Raw genomic sequence first — 16,946 nt, 5'->3', positions numbered from 1 at the left:
GCTGGCTTCCTTAGTGCCAGTCCAGTCATGGGGCATCACAGGCCAGGACTACAACAAGCTACTGGGCAGCCAGACGATGTTGTGGTGATAATCTCCGTAGGACACGGTCAAAAGGCATCAGAGGTGTTCTACAGAGAACCACACATCCACAGGTTACGTTTACGTAGTTTATTTATGAAAACAAAGGAACTCAGAAAATAAGGGATCCCATAGAAGTAATTACATCAGTTCATTCAGCTTTGCTTGTCTGTTCTCCCCCTAGTGGCCTGGAGGCAAGGATGATGATTCCTCCAGGGCTGCTGTCTACACGAGATACCATACAGTGCTCAAAGAATATCTGAGAAAAGTTACCAGTCGGAGTGCATGCAAATACATAAAATCATTTAATTAAAATATAAAATCAACTATAAATTGACCATGAAACTAAAAACAAAAATGAGTGAATATGATGAAAAGACTTCTACTCATAACCCCTTTCATCACTCAGCTAATCCAGCTGATGCTGTCTGTGTTGTGGGTCGCCAGGCGTCTGGACATCCCCTTCTCAGGCCGCAGGACTGACTGGAGACAGTCACACTTACCACGTCAGATAAAACAGCCACATCTGTCATCAGTCACCACAGCTGTATAACACAAGGTATCAAACAAACAACCTGAATACATGATTTGGAATTTGGAAGGAAGACCAGAGAGCAAATCACAACATAGTTCACTAGCTTGATTTACAAAAGGTCTCGCTATGCTCAAATAGAAAACAAAAAGATGGTTGACATTTACTTTGAACAGACTGTCGTGTCCTGTGTTCAGTAAACTAATTAAGTTGTTTTATGTGTTTTTCACACAAATACTACAGAGAACCAGGCTACAGTTAGTGTTTGTTACACCAGAATAGGAAAAAATGAAACATTTCAATAGAACCGCTGTCCAATAACAAACAAACAAACAAACCATTGTATTACATTCAGAAATGACAGGTGGCAGTAATGGCAGGTGCCAGGTGTGGCACTGCCCCACCACTGGCAGAGAGAGAGAGAGAGAGAGAGAGGGGAGTGAAAGAGACAGGAGCTAGAGAAACAGCGAAAAAAGTAGGAGGAAAACCCTAAGGAAAAAAGAAAACCCAGTCTTAACGGCTCTGCAGAACAAATTCTAAATCGACTAACTGGACATATCACTCGAGGAGCTGATTAGTGGAGAATCAGAGGTGGGTTCGTAGGTTTGTCTGTCAGGGCAGTTTATTCCCAACCCCAAGAATCCGTCTGGTCTGCTCTGTGTACTGGGGTCAGGGGGGGGGGGAGAGTGGGGAGTATCAAAACAAACACTGGTACAAAATATGAGACACGTAAAAGACATCAACACAATCCGTGAAGAAATATGAAGAAGTAGTGTTGGGTTAACTGACGTCCTGACCTCCGCCTCTGACGCTCTGCAAATAGACGGCAAGCCTGGGGGCTGCAGGCAGGTCAGAGGTCAGGGAGACCCTGGAGGTCAGAGGAGGTGGGCAGGATTGAGACGTGTACCATGCTTCTCCAGAGATCACTTAAAAAAACCAAACAAATGTCATTCTGAATCCACGGAACGTTTCAATGACATCATCGTTAATCCTGTGACGACTGAAGTAACCACGGATATGGTGTAACCGTGGCGATACTGTTTCCGAGTTGATCGGTAGCTGTGGTCCAGAGCCGCCGGTGTTTACGGCGCTGGCTAGAACCCTCTGACCGTGGATGCTTCTGGAATGTTGCTGAGGTGAGGGAGGGTCGGGGCGGGGGGGAGAGCAGTAGTCTGCCAGGGGAAGGGAGCTATCGTTGCCACGGAAAAAAGTATTTAGTGTTGTCGTCCAGGATTCCCCTCTGGGGATAACGACAACGAGCCTCCCAGACAGCAGCCGTGGTCAGCCGGGATAACCAAGAGGAAGTGACACGTTGCTCTTCCTGTCCGTAGAGGAAGTGACACGTTGCTCTTCCTGTCCGTAGAGGAGGTGACACGTTGCTCTTCCTGTCCGTAGAGGAAGAGACACGTTGCTCTTCCTGTCCGCAGAGGAAGAGACACATTGCTCTTCCTGTCTGCAGAGGAAGAGACACGTTGCTTTTCCTGTCCGTAGAGGAAGTGACACGTTCTTCTTCCTGTCTGTAGACGAAGGTGGGGGTGGTACCAGGCGGTGCCCTTGTAGGGCAGCACAACACAGAGAGACTAGGGACAGTCAGATACTGCAGTCTCACTCTGTTCCTACTGGCCGTACGACACTACGCGCCTCTACGTACAACACATGGCCAGGTTCCTCAGACCACACCTGCTGTTCCTCAGAGAGAAGGTCCTCCAAGGAGATTAGCACTAGTAGCTAGAAAAGGGTTAAATGAGCGAGAGGGCCTCACATATGTACAGTCTGGCTTCAGGATGGAACTCCTCCGAGTGGCCTTTGGGTGGTGTGTGTGTGTGTTCAGTCTGAGTCACAACTAGAAGTGGATACATGTCTGTATGTTCAGTCCCGAGTCACTACTGGAGATGGATTCACACGTTTGTGTGTTGTGTCGCGTGTCTACGTGTGTCCTTACTGGAGACACATCTATTGTGTGTGTGTGTTTAGTCCGAGTCACTACAGAAGCTGGATCCACGTGTTTGCGTGCATGTATGTGTGTATATGTGAGTGTATACGTGTGTGTGTGTTCAGTGTGTGTGTGTGTGTGTTCAGTCTGAGTCACTGCTGGAGCTGGACCCGCTGGAGCTACTGCTGCCAGACTCAGAGGAACTGCTGCTGCCGCTCAGACGAGAGGCTCCGCCCCCTGCAGCCGCGCCCGCCGCCTTCTCTGTAGGGGGGGAAACACGGGTCATCAACACACACACACATATACACACACATATATATATACACACACACACACGTTATGCAGACACGGACGCACACACAAATAAACATGCATATACACACGCATGCACACATGTGGACATGGACACACTCGCGCACACGCACACACACACACACACACACGAGTTGAGGATGTTTCCCAGCAGAGTTTCCAGTAAAGCCACAGTTTCATAGAGTGAAGGAGAGGGGGACAACCAAAGCGTGTGAATCCCAGACGGCAGAGCAGAGAACACAGAGAGGAGAGAGAAGGCAGGTGTGTGCTCCACAGCTCTCTGGTCAGGGCAGGATGTCAGGGCAGGATGTCAGGGCATGGAGAACCCAAACAGCACCCTGTGCCCCACACACGTGTTTAAGATACGGGCACAGACACCTAGACTGGAGACCCGATCAACGTACATCCTCTCTCCAACCTTTCAAACCTCTCTGTCTGTTAAAACTGGGGTGTATCCTGTCTGACCCTCAAAGCTCCCAGGCCACTCTCTCTCCACATCAGGCCTGTCTCTCTCTCTCTCTCTCTCTCTCCCTCTCCCTCTCCCTCTCTCTCCCTCCAGATCAGGCCTCTCTCTCTCTCTCTCTCTCTCTCTCTCTCTCTCTCTCTCTCTCTCCTCTCTCTCTCTCTCTCCTCCAGATCAGGCCTCTCTCTCTCTCTCCAGAGCAGGCCTGTCTCTCTCTCTCTCTCTCTCTCTCTCTCTCTCTCTCTCTCTCTCTCTCTCCCTCCCTCCACATCAGGCCTGTCTCTCTCTCTCTCTCTCTCTCTCTCTCTCTCTCCCTCCAGATCAGGCCTCTCTCTCTCTCTCTCTCTCTCTCTCTCTCTCCCTCCAGATCAGGCCTCTCTCTCTCTCTCTCTCTCTCTCTCTCCCTCCAGATCAGGCCTCTCTCTCTCTCTCTCTCTCTCTCTCTCTCTCTCTCTCTCTCTCTCTCTCTCTCTCTCTCTCTCTCTCTCTCTCTCTCTCTCTCTCTCTCTCTCTCTCTCTCTCTCTCTCTCTCTCTCTCTCTCTCTCTCTCTCTCTCTCTCTCTCCCTCTCCCTCTCCCTCTCCCTCTCTCTCCCTCCAGATCAGGCCTCTCTCTCTCTCTCTCTCTCTCTCTCTCTCTCCCTCCAGATCAGGCCTCTCTCTCTCTCTCCAGAGCAGGCCTGTCTCTCTCCTCTCTCTCTCTCTCTCTCTCTCTCTCTCTCTCTCCTCCCTCCACATCAGGCCTGTCTCTCTCTCTCTCTCTCTCTCTCTCTCTCTCTCTCTCTCTCTCTCTCTCTCTCTCTCACTCTTTCTCACTCTTTCTCTCCCAGAGCAGGCCTGTCTGAGCCTACAGGTGCTCCTGCTGAACACGCAGCCCAACAGCAGATACCTGTTCTGGATGATCTCTTGCTGCTGCCCAGCTGTCCGCTCACGTCCTGTAGTCTCTGCTCTAACACTCTCTTCTTCTCCTGAACCAGCTCCTCCTAGACCTGGAACTCTTTTTCCCAGAACCCACTGCAGGATGACACAGCAGTGCATCAGCTGGCGAGGTGCTGTAGCGTCATAACTATCCCCCCCCTCTACAACCTCTACCGTCTAGCCTCTAGTCTCTACTGGCTGCATGTGGCTGTCTGTCAGAAGCTTGGGATGGGGAGGTCAGTAAGACTGACTGGAAGGACACAAGGACAGACAGGCAGACAGACAGACAGACAAGCAGACGGGCAAGCAGAGAAAGAAAGGGATGGAGGGAGGGAGAACAGAATGGAGCTTTACAGTGCTTGGTCAAGAGTGAAAAATGAATTAGCTGTCAAACAATCCAAGACTGAGAACACAGAGAGAGAGACAGAGGAGAGAAGGAGGAGAGAGAACGGTGGAGATGAAGAGGGAGGAGATGTGTGTCCACACACACACACAGCCTTACGTAGCAGCTTGCGTTGTTTCTTCTGCAGGCATGACTTGACGTATCTCTCCAGCTCCTCAGAGTAGACGGCTTGAGCGTCTCGAAGTCGATCTCGATCTCGTCCGGGTTCGAGTCCCGCAGCGAGGGCTCGCGGGACTGGATGATGTGGACGACGCGGCCCAGCTTCTCCCCCGGCAGAGCGGTGATGTCCAGGCTGAGCTGGCGTTTCTCGTCGTACGACATCGGCAGGGACGGCTCCTCCCCCTCCTCGCCGTTCGCCGGCCCCGCCTTCGATCCCTTCTTCGGTTGCCTAGGAGACGAGGGTGACACGGCTATTGCACGGCTGGACGGGAATGCGACTGGGCATGGATGGGGTCAGACAGGTCAACGGGATCAGACAGGATCAGGGGACTAAGGGGTTGAGGGGCAGACTGAGAGGACTTAGGGGTCTGGGGTCAGACGGGATTAGGGGGGGTCACAAGAGGTCAGGAGACAGAGAGGGGCAGGAAAGAGGGGTCTTGGGCAGACGGGGGCAGTGTTAGGGGTCAGGGGTCGTTGTACCTGGGGGCTGTAACGGTGCTGTTTGGCTTTCCTGGCCGGAGCTTTCTTCTGATTGGCTGGCTTGGTCTGTTGCGGAGCCTTGGCTCTCTTCTCGTCCTCCACCTTCCCCTTGGCCGGGCTTCTCCTTCTCTTCTCTTTCTTCTTCTCCTTGTCCTTTTTCTCCTTCTTCTTCTTTGGTTTGCTGACCGGAGCCTGTGATAGGACAGCCAGTTGTTCGTTGGACGCCTTCAACTGAGGGTGGTGTGTGTGTGGGGGAGGAGGGGCGTGGGGGGGGGGGCGTGGTCAAAAGACAAAGGGGGCGGGGCATCAGCCATCTCTGGAGTGAGCAGTTTCCTAGCAACCTGCAATCTCCAGACACCATTACAGCCACCCCAGGCACACCTCCACAAGACAGAGAGATATAATAAAGTCTTACTTACTTATGGTTTTAAATCAGTGTTTCTCAACCCTGGTCCTGAAGAGGACCCTGTCCTGCATGTTATAGATGCTCCAACACACCCGATTCCGATGAACGGGTCGTTACCAGGCTTCTGCTGAGCTTTATAACGACCCGTTCATCTGAATCAGGTGTGTTGGATCAGGGAAACATCTAGAACATGCAGGACAGCAGGCCCTGAGGACCAGGGCTGGAAACGGTTTTAATCATGAGTCACCCACCTCGGCCAACATTAAGACAGACAGAAATATGAATCACTCCCAGATCAGCCCCGATTCAGCACAATTCCAATATGATTGGCGGTTACCCTACCCAGGCAGGTTAGATGCAATTAAGTGACAACAAAAGTTATGATGCCAACTTAAAGGGATAGTTCACTTTTTTTTCATTTTTTTTCTTCACATTTGCCATGTTTCCCTTTTCATCAAGATCCCCAATTTAAACATCCCCAAAAATGTGTCATTCCACATTAGGATTGGGAGAAAGAGGATTGGTTCAATCATTAGCTAAGCCAATCAAAACTCAGCTATCCACTTCTGTAAAGGAAACAGAACGAAAATGTTGAATGAAGTGACCTATCCCTTCAATATCACCTGTAATGAAGCACACAATATCACAGGCAGGAGGAATTTGAGCCGACTAATTGCTTTGAGTTCAGAGGGCCCCAACCAGTAGAGATGTTGGAAAATGTGTTGACAGGGTTAGCATGTCATGCACATACAGGGCCTCTCTGTGATCAGAACGAGGGGATTCACATCGCTGGCCTAGATGTGGTCAACATTTCAAAGGGATAGTTCACCATTTCAACATTCCTATCTATCTGACTAGCACTTTACTGCACTTCACACAGAGAGCCGCTCAGGAGGGTCATCGAAGAGGGATAAGACACTTTAAAAGATGCTAATAACAGATCAGGTTGTTTGAGGTCATGTTGTCTCTCTCTCCTGTCCTGAGATCACATGCAGCTCTATCCTGCAGCCTCGTAGGTCTCCCTAGTCACACCTGGAGCCCAGCTAGCCACGCTACTGCCGCCGGTCTCTCTCTCGCCCTCCCTCTCTCCCAGCCCCAGCTACGCACTGCCTGGTCTACTGCCTCCATGCTGCCTGGTCTACTGCCTCCATGCTGCCTCGTCCACTGCCTCCATGCTGCCTCGTCCACTGCCTCCATGCTGCCTCGTCCACTGCCTCCATGCTGCCTGGTTTACTGCCTCCATGCTGCCTCTACCTAGTTCGCTGCCTCAATTCTGCCTCCACACTGCCTGGTCCACTGCCTCATATTCCTCCTTGTCTGCCTCTATCCAATGATTATTCTCCTCCCACCCTACCGACCCCTCCCCCCCCCTCCTGGCGCTCTCTAACCACGGTGCAGATTGAACAAGGAGGATTGTGGGACTGGGAAGGAAGAGGTAAATCACCTGGAAACGTTTGGCACACCCGTTTTTTTCCCCCGCCCTTTTGGCAGCGGGGTGCTCCTGAGTGAACCGCTGGGTAGAAAGCCAGAGGGGGGGGGCAGGGGGTCAGAGACACACACTCCACACAGCAGTTAACATCAGAAATACAGCTCAACTCTACTGGCCTGGCTTGTCCATGGGGGAGGGCTAAAGAGGTGACTTGGTTCTCCCAAGCTTCTCAAGGTACAGTGTCAACATGCAAGCCAGTGTAGCTAACCCCAGGGCCCTGTCTACGTAGCCTACTGCCTCACAGGTGGTGGAGGGGGCGGGGCCTGGTTCTGGTGTGGGTGATTGACAGGTGGAGCAGTCTTACAAGGCTCCCTCCCCCCCAGAGCCACGCTACAGTCCTCTCCTGGGGCTGCCCTGGCCGGGGTTCTGGTCTGGGGCGCTTTCTAGCTTGGGGATCCTCTCTGTCTCATCTCAGGGGATGCTCAGGGGTCTGTCTGGCCTGGTTCAGTCTGACTGCTCCAGTGACTCGGCTAGGCTACGGTAAACATGGGGGTGGGGGGTGGTGGGACGGTCCATCCCTGCAGGGCGCGGGGGGGGGGGTCTTGGTCCGAGGTTGGTAGAGCCCACCTGTTCCTGTAGCTCGGCCAGCCGCGTGGCGCGTTCCTCCTCGGAGTCGGAGCTGTCTGAGGAGGAGGAGCCGGCACTGCTGTCGCTGCTCGCCGTGCTCTTACTGACCACCGGGGGCGCCGCCGGCTCCACAGGCTCGTCGGGCATCTTGGCGAAGCGCATCTCGAAAACATCCTGCAGCGCACACACACGCACACACACACACAGGTACACACACACACAGGTACACACACACACACACACACACACAGGAGTGTTCAAACACAGACGTGTGAGTGTTTGAGAAGTTCACACACTGGGCTTTCCCCTCCAAGCTTAGGTGTGTGTCCATGTCTCTGTGTGTGTACCTGCAGCTTGCGCGCCATGGCGACCACCTCGTGGTCAGGAGGGTTGTACTTGTAGCAGTTGGAGAACATCAACCGCACATCCGTGGCGAAGCTCTGGGCGTCGGGGTATTCTCTGCTGTCCATCTTGGTCTGAGGAGACACAAAGCACCCCGCTGCTCAAACACACTACCTGGCACTGCGTGTGTGTGTGTGTGTGTATTGACAGTCCTGAGGTCCACTACAGTGTGTGTGTGTGTGTATTGACAGTCCTGAGGTCCACTACAGTGTGTGTGTGTGTGTATTGACAGTCCTGAGGTCCACTACAGTGTGTGTGTGTGTGTATTGACAGTCCTGAGGTCCACTACAGTGTGTGTGTGTGTTGACAGTGCTACGGTCCACTACAGTGTGTGTGTGTGTGTGTGTGTGTATGTGTGTCACCTTGACAGTGCTGATGTCCACTACAGTACAGTGTGTGTGTATGTGTGTGTGTCACCTTGACAGTGCTGAGGTCCACTACAGTACAGTGTGTGTGTGTGTGTATGTGTGTCACCTTGACAGTGCTGATGTCCACTACAGTACAGTGTGTGTGTATGTGTGTTTGTGTCACCTTGACAGTGCTGAGGTCCACTACAGTACAGTGTGTGTGTTTGTGTCACCTTGACAGTGCTGATGTCCACTACAGTACAGTGTGTGTGTATGTGTGTTTGTGTCACCTTGACAGTGCTGAGGTCCACTACAGTACAGTGTGTGTGTTTGTGTCACCTTGACAGTGCTGAGGTCCATGGGGTGTTTGATGATCTCGTGGTAGTCGTGCAGCTCCAGGGCTGCAGCGTCCACAGGCTTGTAGAAGGGCCAGGCGTAGGCCGCATGCTTCTTCGACAGCATCTCCCTCAGGATGGTGTCACAGTGCTTCATCTGCTCCCCCACCCCCGCCCCCGCCCGCCCCTTCTTCCCCCCCGCCTCCGCCCCCTCCTCCTCCTTGCGGGGGGGCTTGGGGGGGCGCGGGGCGCTGTCGCGGCGGGACGCCACCTTGGCCTGTTTGGTGTCCAGGGGCGGGGAGTCGCTCCTGCTGGCAGCGATGGCTGACGTGGTCGGGGTGGTGGTGTCTGCTTTCCTCTTCACACCCTTCTTCTGGGGAGGACGGACAGGCACACACACACACACACACACACACACACACACACACAGAAACACAGGGGCAGACATACACCTCGCATCAACATTCTGATTCCCCCCCGCCCCCTCACCGGTCTGTGTGACGTTCTGGGGTGAGACTGTACATTCGCAAACGCTCGACGCCACGACGGTCGTTACCTGACGACGGGCTGTGCGGTGGGCATCATGGCGGGTGGGGGCGGCGCTGGGGTGGGCGTGGCGCGGGGGCTGGGGCCGGAGGCGACGGTTGGCACGGGCGTGGGGCGTGGCCTGAGATGACGGGCGCCTGGGGGGCGAGAGGCGGGGTGCTGGGTACGTGTTGGGGGGCGAGGCGGGACGACTCCGCTAGCTGGCTCACTGGACACACACACACACACACAGAGTTACTCTTGGGGGTTCTCCAGCAACATACCTCATAAAACTTCCTGGGTAACACACACCAAGAAAGTCAACGCGTCACAAATTGCTTCAACGCAAACGACACAAGAGCAGCCCCGGAAAGGGTCAGGACAGGGGTCAAAGGGCATGGCTGGGGGCAGAAGGAGTCGGGGCAGGAAGGCCAGGGCCAGGGGGGGTACCTTGACCAGGGCCAGATGGTTTCCGGGCCTTGTTTTTGGGGGCTGGAGGCAGGAGAGCCACTTCCTCCTGGGGCATCTGGGCCACTTTCTGCAGGAAGATCTTCTCCAACGCCTGGGCCATCAGGACGATGTCGTCTGTCGGCTGGTGGGCAGGAAGGTCAGAAGTGACGGAGTAACAGGAGGAAAAATGGGTTTCAAACTACTTTCACACCTTCAACATAAACCAATTTGTTTCATCCTACATTTATCCATTGGTGCTGGTGCCTGGGTACATTTTTACAAGGAATTCACTGAGCAGATTCTTGTTTATAAGTACAACAAGTACAAAACTGCATTTGTTTTTGCTGTACTATGTTCAGAAGCCCATCGTTCGAACAGTATTTTGGTGGTCATAGTCAAGGAACGGTGTGTTCCTCAGCACAGTGATCAGGAAGTAACTGTGTGTGTACGTGTGTGTGCGTACATGTGTGTGTGTGTGTACCTTGTTGTAGATGTAACAGTTGGTGAACATGGTGTTGAAGTCCTGCATGCACTCGCTGGCGCTCCAGTAGTAGTTGCTCTCCAGCCTCTTCTTGATGGTGCCCATGTCCATGGGGCTCTTGATCACCTTGTGATAGTCCTGCAGGACACAGGTAAGCACAGGTAAACACACCACCACCACCCCGATACCACACGACACCTTCAAACAGGACGACCAACCGCATCCCTGCACATAGGAGGGCCTCACAGCGTAAACCCACATATTCATGTTCCTGGCACACCAGAAGGAACCATGTCGTTTATATCTTCATACTACAACAAAACGATCCCCTTAACTAGATCAGCAGGCAGTATGTTTTCCTGATATCAATCAATCTTTATTTACAGTACCAATCAAAAGTTTGGACACATTTCACCATTTCCCATGTGTCCAAACTTTTGACTGGTACTGTATATAGATAGATTTACTAGGCTGAAGTGAAACACGTTCACCTGTGCTGAACAGATATCCTGAACATCCCTCTGTGTTGATCCGGCATAAGGCCTTCTCAGATCAGTCTACGTGCCCTGCTCCTTTTCTGGACCGGCGGTGGACTTACGGCAAGGCCCAGTTTAATGGCGTCGACAGGCTGGTAGAAGGGCCACGCAAACTGGTGCTTCCAGAGTGTCTTGACCACGACGTTCTGCATGTACTGCAGCTGGTTTGTCTTCCGGCCAGGCTTGGTGGGGTTGGAGGTTTCAGGGGCCGGGGGGTTGATGAGGGGCGGGGTGGCCTCGGGCGGGGCCGACATCCTGACTGCGGACTCCTGCTTCCTGCTTCCTCCCGGTGTGTGTGACGCACGTCTGAGCGTGTTCTGGGGTCTTCAGTGGAAACAGGGCGCCTCTTTCTGCTCCGTGGTCCTCCAGACACACTCACATCCCATCGCACAGCTGCCCTGGCGGAGAGGAAACACAGGGGCTGTTTAGACACGGCACCAGCGAGGGACCAAACGTCTTTGAGAACAGCCAATTTTTAAAACTCAGAGGTAACTATTCTCAGACGTCTGAATTGCCTGAGGCACACCTTTCGAATGCACACCCGTTCTCACGATAATCAATAACATCTTGCTGTGAGTTGCATCTCATACAAACACCTGAGGAATTATTTCTACAAGCTAGCACTACCAGTCCCGTTTATGTGAACTTGGTCAGAAATTTGGATAAAATGGTATGGTTAAACGTATACCATGTGTCAACTGTGAAATGTTGTATCACTTGTATCTCTTTCTATACATTTACAAGTCAATCCAAAACATGGGGTTTAAACGTTTAACATTGGGAATATTTAAAGCCGTGTAAATCATCACATATACCAAAACAGTTCATAATGTACAAATACACGTGGAGCAGTAGCCAAATCCAGCTAGGTGTTCTCGCGGACATGGGACCAGTACCAGATGTTACACGACCTGGTCAGCTAGTATTTGACGAGTTCAATAAGAGTTGTGAGTGACAGCTACTCAGGTAGCTAACTAGTTCACAAAATTATAAATCACATTCACTGCCAAATAGACATTTCATTAATTTCTCGACGGTAATCTGGCTAGCTAGATCTGTATAAAAAGAGATTTGTAGCACAATTAACTCACCTTAATGGACGGTGGGTTTACTGCTAAATAACGTAACGTTAGCCAGCTAGCATTTGCTTCAAAGATAAGTAATGTGGACTAGCTAGCCTAAGCTATCACAGCCAGCGTTCTCTAGCGTTATCCAATTAAGCAACCGAGTTGAATTGCAGGCTAACAGTAAGCGTAAGATAATAAATAAATCCTAAAACAAGATTATATATTTATAACTTAAACTTAAAAGGTTGAAAGTAGCTAGCTGCTAGCACGTATCATAATTATATTCCTTTGAAAAGATGGCGGGCAGAGCATTGCAATGCTAAATAGCTAGCTAACAAACTGGTTAGCTATGCAGCTAGCTTCTATTTGGCAGTCCTATTTGTGCACGCGGTGATTCAGGAGCAGATGTCCCAGACAATAATACTAAACTAAAGTAGTAAATGAGCACTGTAGCCTCAATACCAAAGCAGATGTAATATTTTTATTTAGGATATGGTTACTCTAGCTGTACACTAGCTAGCATACAGACCTAGCAAAATGTAACCAGCTCGCTAGCTAAGTACGCTTTGTAGCTAGCTATGCATTGTTTCAAGGCGCCGAGCGGGCAGACGGACTCTCTTAAAAGCAACCTATATATTCAGTGCATTTGAGACCCATATGCGAAATGCATTACATAATTTAAATACAACTAATATGAAAACAAATTTTACTTTATTGCTTTGTCCTCAAATGGCTCCAGCGGTGTTTAGTTCGCAGTTTTCTGGCACCTTTTATTTAGCGAAGTGGCATAATAGATGAGTTATCAGCTGTCTGCGCGATTCCTTCCATGCACATGCGCAATATCCGTGGAGCACCCTGGGCCTTGTGGCTGTTCTAACGAAAAAGCGTTTGGAATAGCTCGACGTCCCCGAAGGACGGACTTCATTTCCCAGGATGCAGCGCTCAGAGCCAAGTTCTGGTTCTGGCCCACTCGGTTCGGCGTCGCTGCCCTGTTTGACGTTGTCTGAACTCTGTAAATAAGACGCTAGCTAATCAATTAGCCCATTACCATAATCACATGAACACACTAATCAGTCAACGATAACCGTAAATCAGTGTAGTATACCTTGTCGACTAACTCAGACCGGATACAATTCCTGTCTAAATAAAAGATTTATTTGCCCAGCGGAGTGAATTATGAATATAGATTTTAAACATTTCTCAAAAAGAAATGGATCGGAATAAACTAGCAAGGAAAATGCTGTGCTATTGAAACGGTCGAAAGGCGTTTGGGTTTTTGACAGTTTGTAGTCTACTACACACAAGATGCGTGATATGGTGGCATCATCCACTTGGATTATTTGTGTCACAAATCTTTGTCACTTGCCCATCACTGAGCCTAATCTAGGGAGGCCTACCTCAGACTAACACAATACCTCCCGGAATTTCTTGACCAGGTAGTCTACTCAACACCACTGGTTGTCTATCCCTGGTTCTCAGGGCCCACAATTTGTTGATGCTTCCCTGCTGGTTTAAATGACTGGGTCAATATCAGGCTTCCGCATAACTTGATAACGATCCGTATAATAAATAAATAATTGTATTATTATAATAATTTTTATAGTCTGGATGTTGCACCAGTTCAACAATTCATCCACAAGAGGGGTGTCAGTTGCAAACAAGATATCTGAAGGTGATGGGACCAGGTAAAGGTTTGAGTTTTGGTGTCTACAACTGTGTATCCAATCATATGCAAATAGAAACTAATATGTTTGGTTTAATGGGTACTCCCCCATACATTTCACAATACATTTAGTTTTTAAATTTTTTAAGCATTCGCACTGACTTGTGGGTTAGCCAACATGTGACCCGTCTGCCACATTAAAACAACTTCTGTTGACATAGAACCTCTCTCACATCAAAGAATGCTATGTAGAACAATACATACAATAATAATACGATCATAATAAAAAAAAGATGTAAATAGATGTAAAAATATTTAAACATACAAGAAATCCACATTGCCCAGACATTCACAAGGTGCAATGCAACACATTCAAAGCAAGGGGGGGTGGAGGTGGAGGAGGATGAGGTGGAGGAGGAGGTGGAGGAGGAGGGGGGGGGGGAGGAGGAGGTGGAGGGGAGGGGGGTGGAGGGGGGGGGGGGAGGAGGGGGTGGAGGAGGAGGTGGATGTGGAGGGGGGGGGGGGGGAGGGGGAGGAGGAGGTGGATGTGGAGGGGGGTGGAGGGGGGGGGGAGGAGGAGGTGGAGGGTGTGGAGGGGGGGGGGGAGGAGGAGGTGGAGGGTGTGGAGGGGGGGGGAGGAGGAGGTGGAGGGTGTGGAGGGGGGGGGGAGGAGGAGGTGGAGGGGGGGGGGGGGAGGAGGAGGTGGAACACATGCTGGTCAGGTGTGGCCTGGAGGAGGGAGGGGTGGAGCTGTGTTCTGAAGCTGTCCTAACAGGAAAAAGCATGGTACATCGAATGAGACATCATAATGGGGGAATCATCCACACATCCATCAGACTGGTTCTTCCTCATGATTCCTGTGTAACAGAGCAGCACTTGAAGTCATCTTAAAAGTCAGCACTCAATAGACTACAGCTGCCCATTTTTGTGTGTGTTTGTGTGAGACAGGGGAGGTGTGTGTGTGTGTGTAAGGGGTGTGGGTGTTGAAGAGAGATTTACTGGTGAGGTTCTGTTGCCATAGCAGCTGGATTTCAAGCATTCCATGGGGCAGGTAGGTTCTAAACAGAGTGAGTGTGTGTGTGTGTGTGTGTTTACCTCTAGACTGCACTGTGACAGACACAGCTCTGTTTTATTCTCAACACACAGACACACACACACATGCACACACTTAGCGGAACCCACACACACACACACTCACACACTCAGCGGAACACACGCACACACAGTTCTCTTCTTCCAGGGTGTGTTGACTCAGTGGAATTCCTCAACTAGTTTATTTAACATTCTGCGGTTCAGCAAGTGGCTGTGTCCAAGAGAAGCCAGGCGTGCACTGGCTGTGTGTGTGTCTGTGTGTGTGTGTGTGTGTGTGTGCATGCGTGTGTATGCAAATGACTAAATGAGTGTATGTAACATGCAAATCCATTGTGTTTTTCTTTTCTTCAAACCCACATGCTCGGACACTGCACTGTCGTTGTACGTTTTTGTTTTATAACAAACCTGTAATCACATACACACATGGATGTGTCTGTCTGTGAGCACACCTGCATGCCTGTTTCAGGTGTCCTCAACCCGTAGTACCACTGCTGTGGGCTGGGTGGCGCTGTGACACAACCGTCTGTGTGTGTGAGGGTCTTTGTTTGGCCAGCCATTGTCTCTGAGATTGTGATACTTCCCTTATCACGAACTCTTTGTGTGGATTCCACTGAGAGAGAGTAAAATAAGATCCTAGTTCTGACCTGGTGTGGTAGAGCGCTCTCGTCTTTCATTCTCTCGTTCCTCTCCTTTCTTTCCCCTCTCTCTCTCGCTCTCTCTCGCTCTCTCTCGCTCTCTCTCTGTCCTCCTGGACACAAGCCAACGGAAGCACATGACAGCACTCTGACTTTTCTAATATTACATCTGATTTTGATTGGATAATCGTGTCACGCTGTAATTGAATTGGTCCTCCAGAGGAGTGTGTTCCCTCCAGGTTCTCCCCGATCTCCTCTTGAACATCACCTTCGAGTCTCCCGCCTCCCTGCTCTGTCAACGCATCGGCGCCACTTCCTGTATGATGTACGCAGGAAGCACTTCCTTTATGATGTACGCAGGAAGCACTTCCTCTATGATGTATACAGGAAGTATATGTCCCTTACCAGGATGTTTCTGGTCTTCTTGTGGATGGTAGGCCTGGACCAGAGGCCTTTGGGTGTCTGCCCCCTGGCCCCCCAACTCTGCCCCTCCCAACATTAGTCCTAAAGGAACGGAGCTGGTCCAATCACAAGCAGGGACAGCCCACACAGCCTCCAATCATGTGTCAGCAGAGCTGGGACAGGACAGAACTGTCTGGTCTGAGTGTGGAATGATCTGGAACGCAGCGGAACGGCCTTTCTCACAGTCCAACACACACACACACATGCACACACACACATGCACACACACACATGCACACACACACATGCACACACACGCACAGTCAGAAAGCGAGGCTGTGTCTCCGGTCCAGATGTGTGTGTGTGTGTGTGTGCAAACCTTTCGCCACGGTTAAACACAGAGCAGCTCTTTTCCATTCACGCCCTCTCCCTCTATCTTCTCTCTCTTCTTCTCTCTATTTTTCATGTGTGTGTTTCTGGAGTGTCCACTGTGACTCTCTGTAAAGAGAGTTAAATAATCTCACCGGACCGCCAGCGAATCAGGGTTGTTTGATCATGCATTAATGAGGACCACATTAGCATAAGATGAAAGTGAGAGCTGATAGGTCAAAGCGATGAAAGCACCTCTGTAGTGGTGATCTAGTGATGGCTGTTTGATGTGAAGTGAGCGCCGCATCTGATGTGCAGATATCAAAGACACAAAAACCTCAGCATCATCCAGGCATTGACATTGATGACATTTAAATCACTATTTCTCAAAAGTCATTTTTATTTATTTTATTTTTTGTGAGCTATAAGTCTATGAAGTGTTACTAGAAAATGTAGCCTTCCCTTTATTACCGACTGAGTAGACATAAAGTTGTAGCAATTTTTATACCTTATTTCTTTTTTAATACCGGAACATAATAGATGTTATATAGTACTACTACGGACAGTAATAGCTACGGACCATTGCTAACATAGAAAAGTATCACTTTTGGATTACATTCTTGCAATTTAGTTTATTTCTTGTGAGATTTTTTTGTTTTTGTTTCAATACTGTTCTCCTCTGTGGTGACAGTGTGTCGCTCTGACCTGACCTGTCTGGTGGAGCAAGGTAGCTGTTTGTGTGTGTGTGTGTGTGAGTGATGTAATTCGTCCCTGGCCAGATAATAACATGCCACAGTGATAGAGAGTGCAGTTAACTAATAGGTGTGCTGAGATTACCCTCTCTGTCACACACACACACACACACATGGCTTAAGAGTCTCTCCAGGTTGTGTATCAGATGGGC

At 50.4% G+C, this 16,946-nt stretch overlaps 1 protein-coding gene across 1 annotated transcript; it reads right to left on the bottom strand.

Annotated features, from left to right (window-relative positions):
* Positions 1-153: 153 nt before the first annotated feature.
* On the bottom strand, positions 154-12,705 carry LOC136932562 (bromodomain-containing protein 3-like). Its single transcript, XM_067227700.1, is given in 14 exon segments — positions 154-2,804; positions 4,737-4,793; positions 4,796-5,025; positions 5,277-5,299; positions 5,301-5,507; positions 7,739-7,912; positions 8,086-8,214; positions 8,827-9,197; positions 9,380-9,485; positions 9,488-9,527; positions 9,731-9,939; positions 10,279-10,416; positions 10,877-11,212; positions 12,592-12,705. Coding segments are annotated over 13 exon segments (1,995 nt in total). The 5' UTR covers positions 11,069-11,212; positions 12,592-12,705; the 3' UTR covers positions 154-2,685.
* Positions 12,706-16,946: the final 4,241 nt, after the last annotated feature.

This window comes from Osmerus mordax, chromosome 24, assembly GCF_038355195.1.
Source record: "Osmerus mordax isolate fOsmMor3 chromosome 24, fOsmMor3.pri, whole genome shotgun sequence".
NCBI lineage: Eukaryota > Metazoa > Chordata > Actinopteri > Osmeriformes > Osmeridae > Osmerus > Osmerus mordax.
This window is presented reverse-complemented; position numbering and strand designations above follow the sequence as displayed.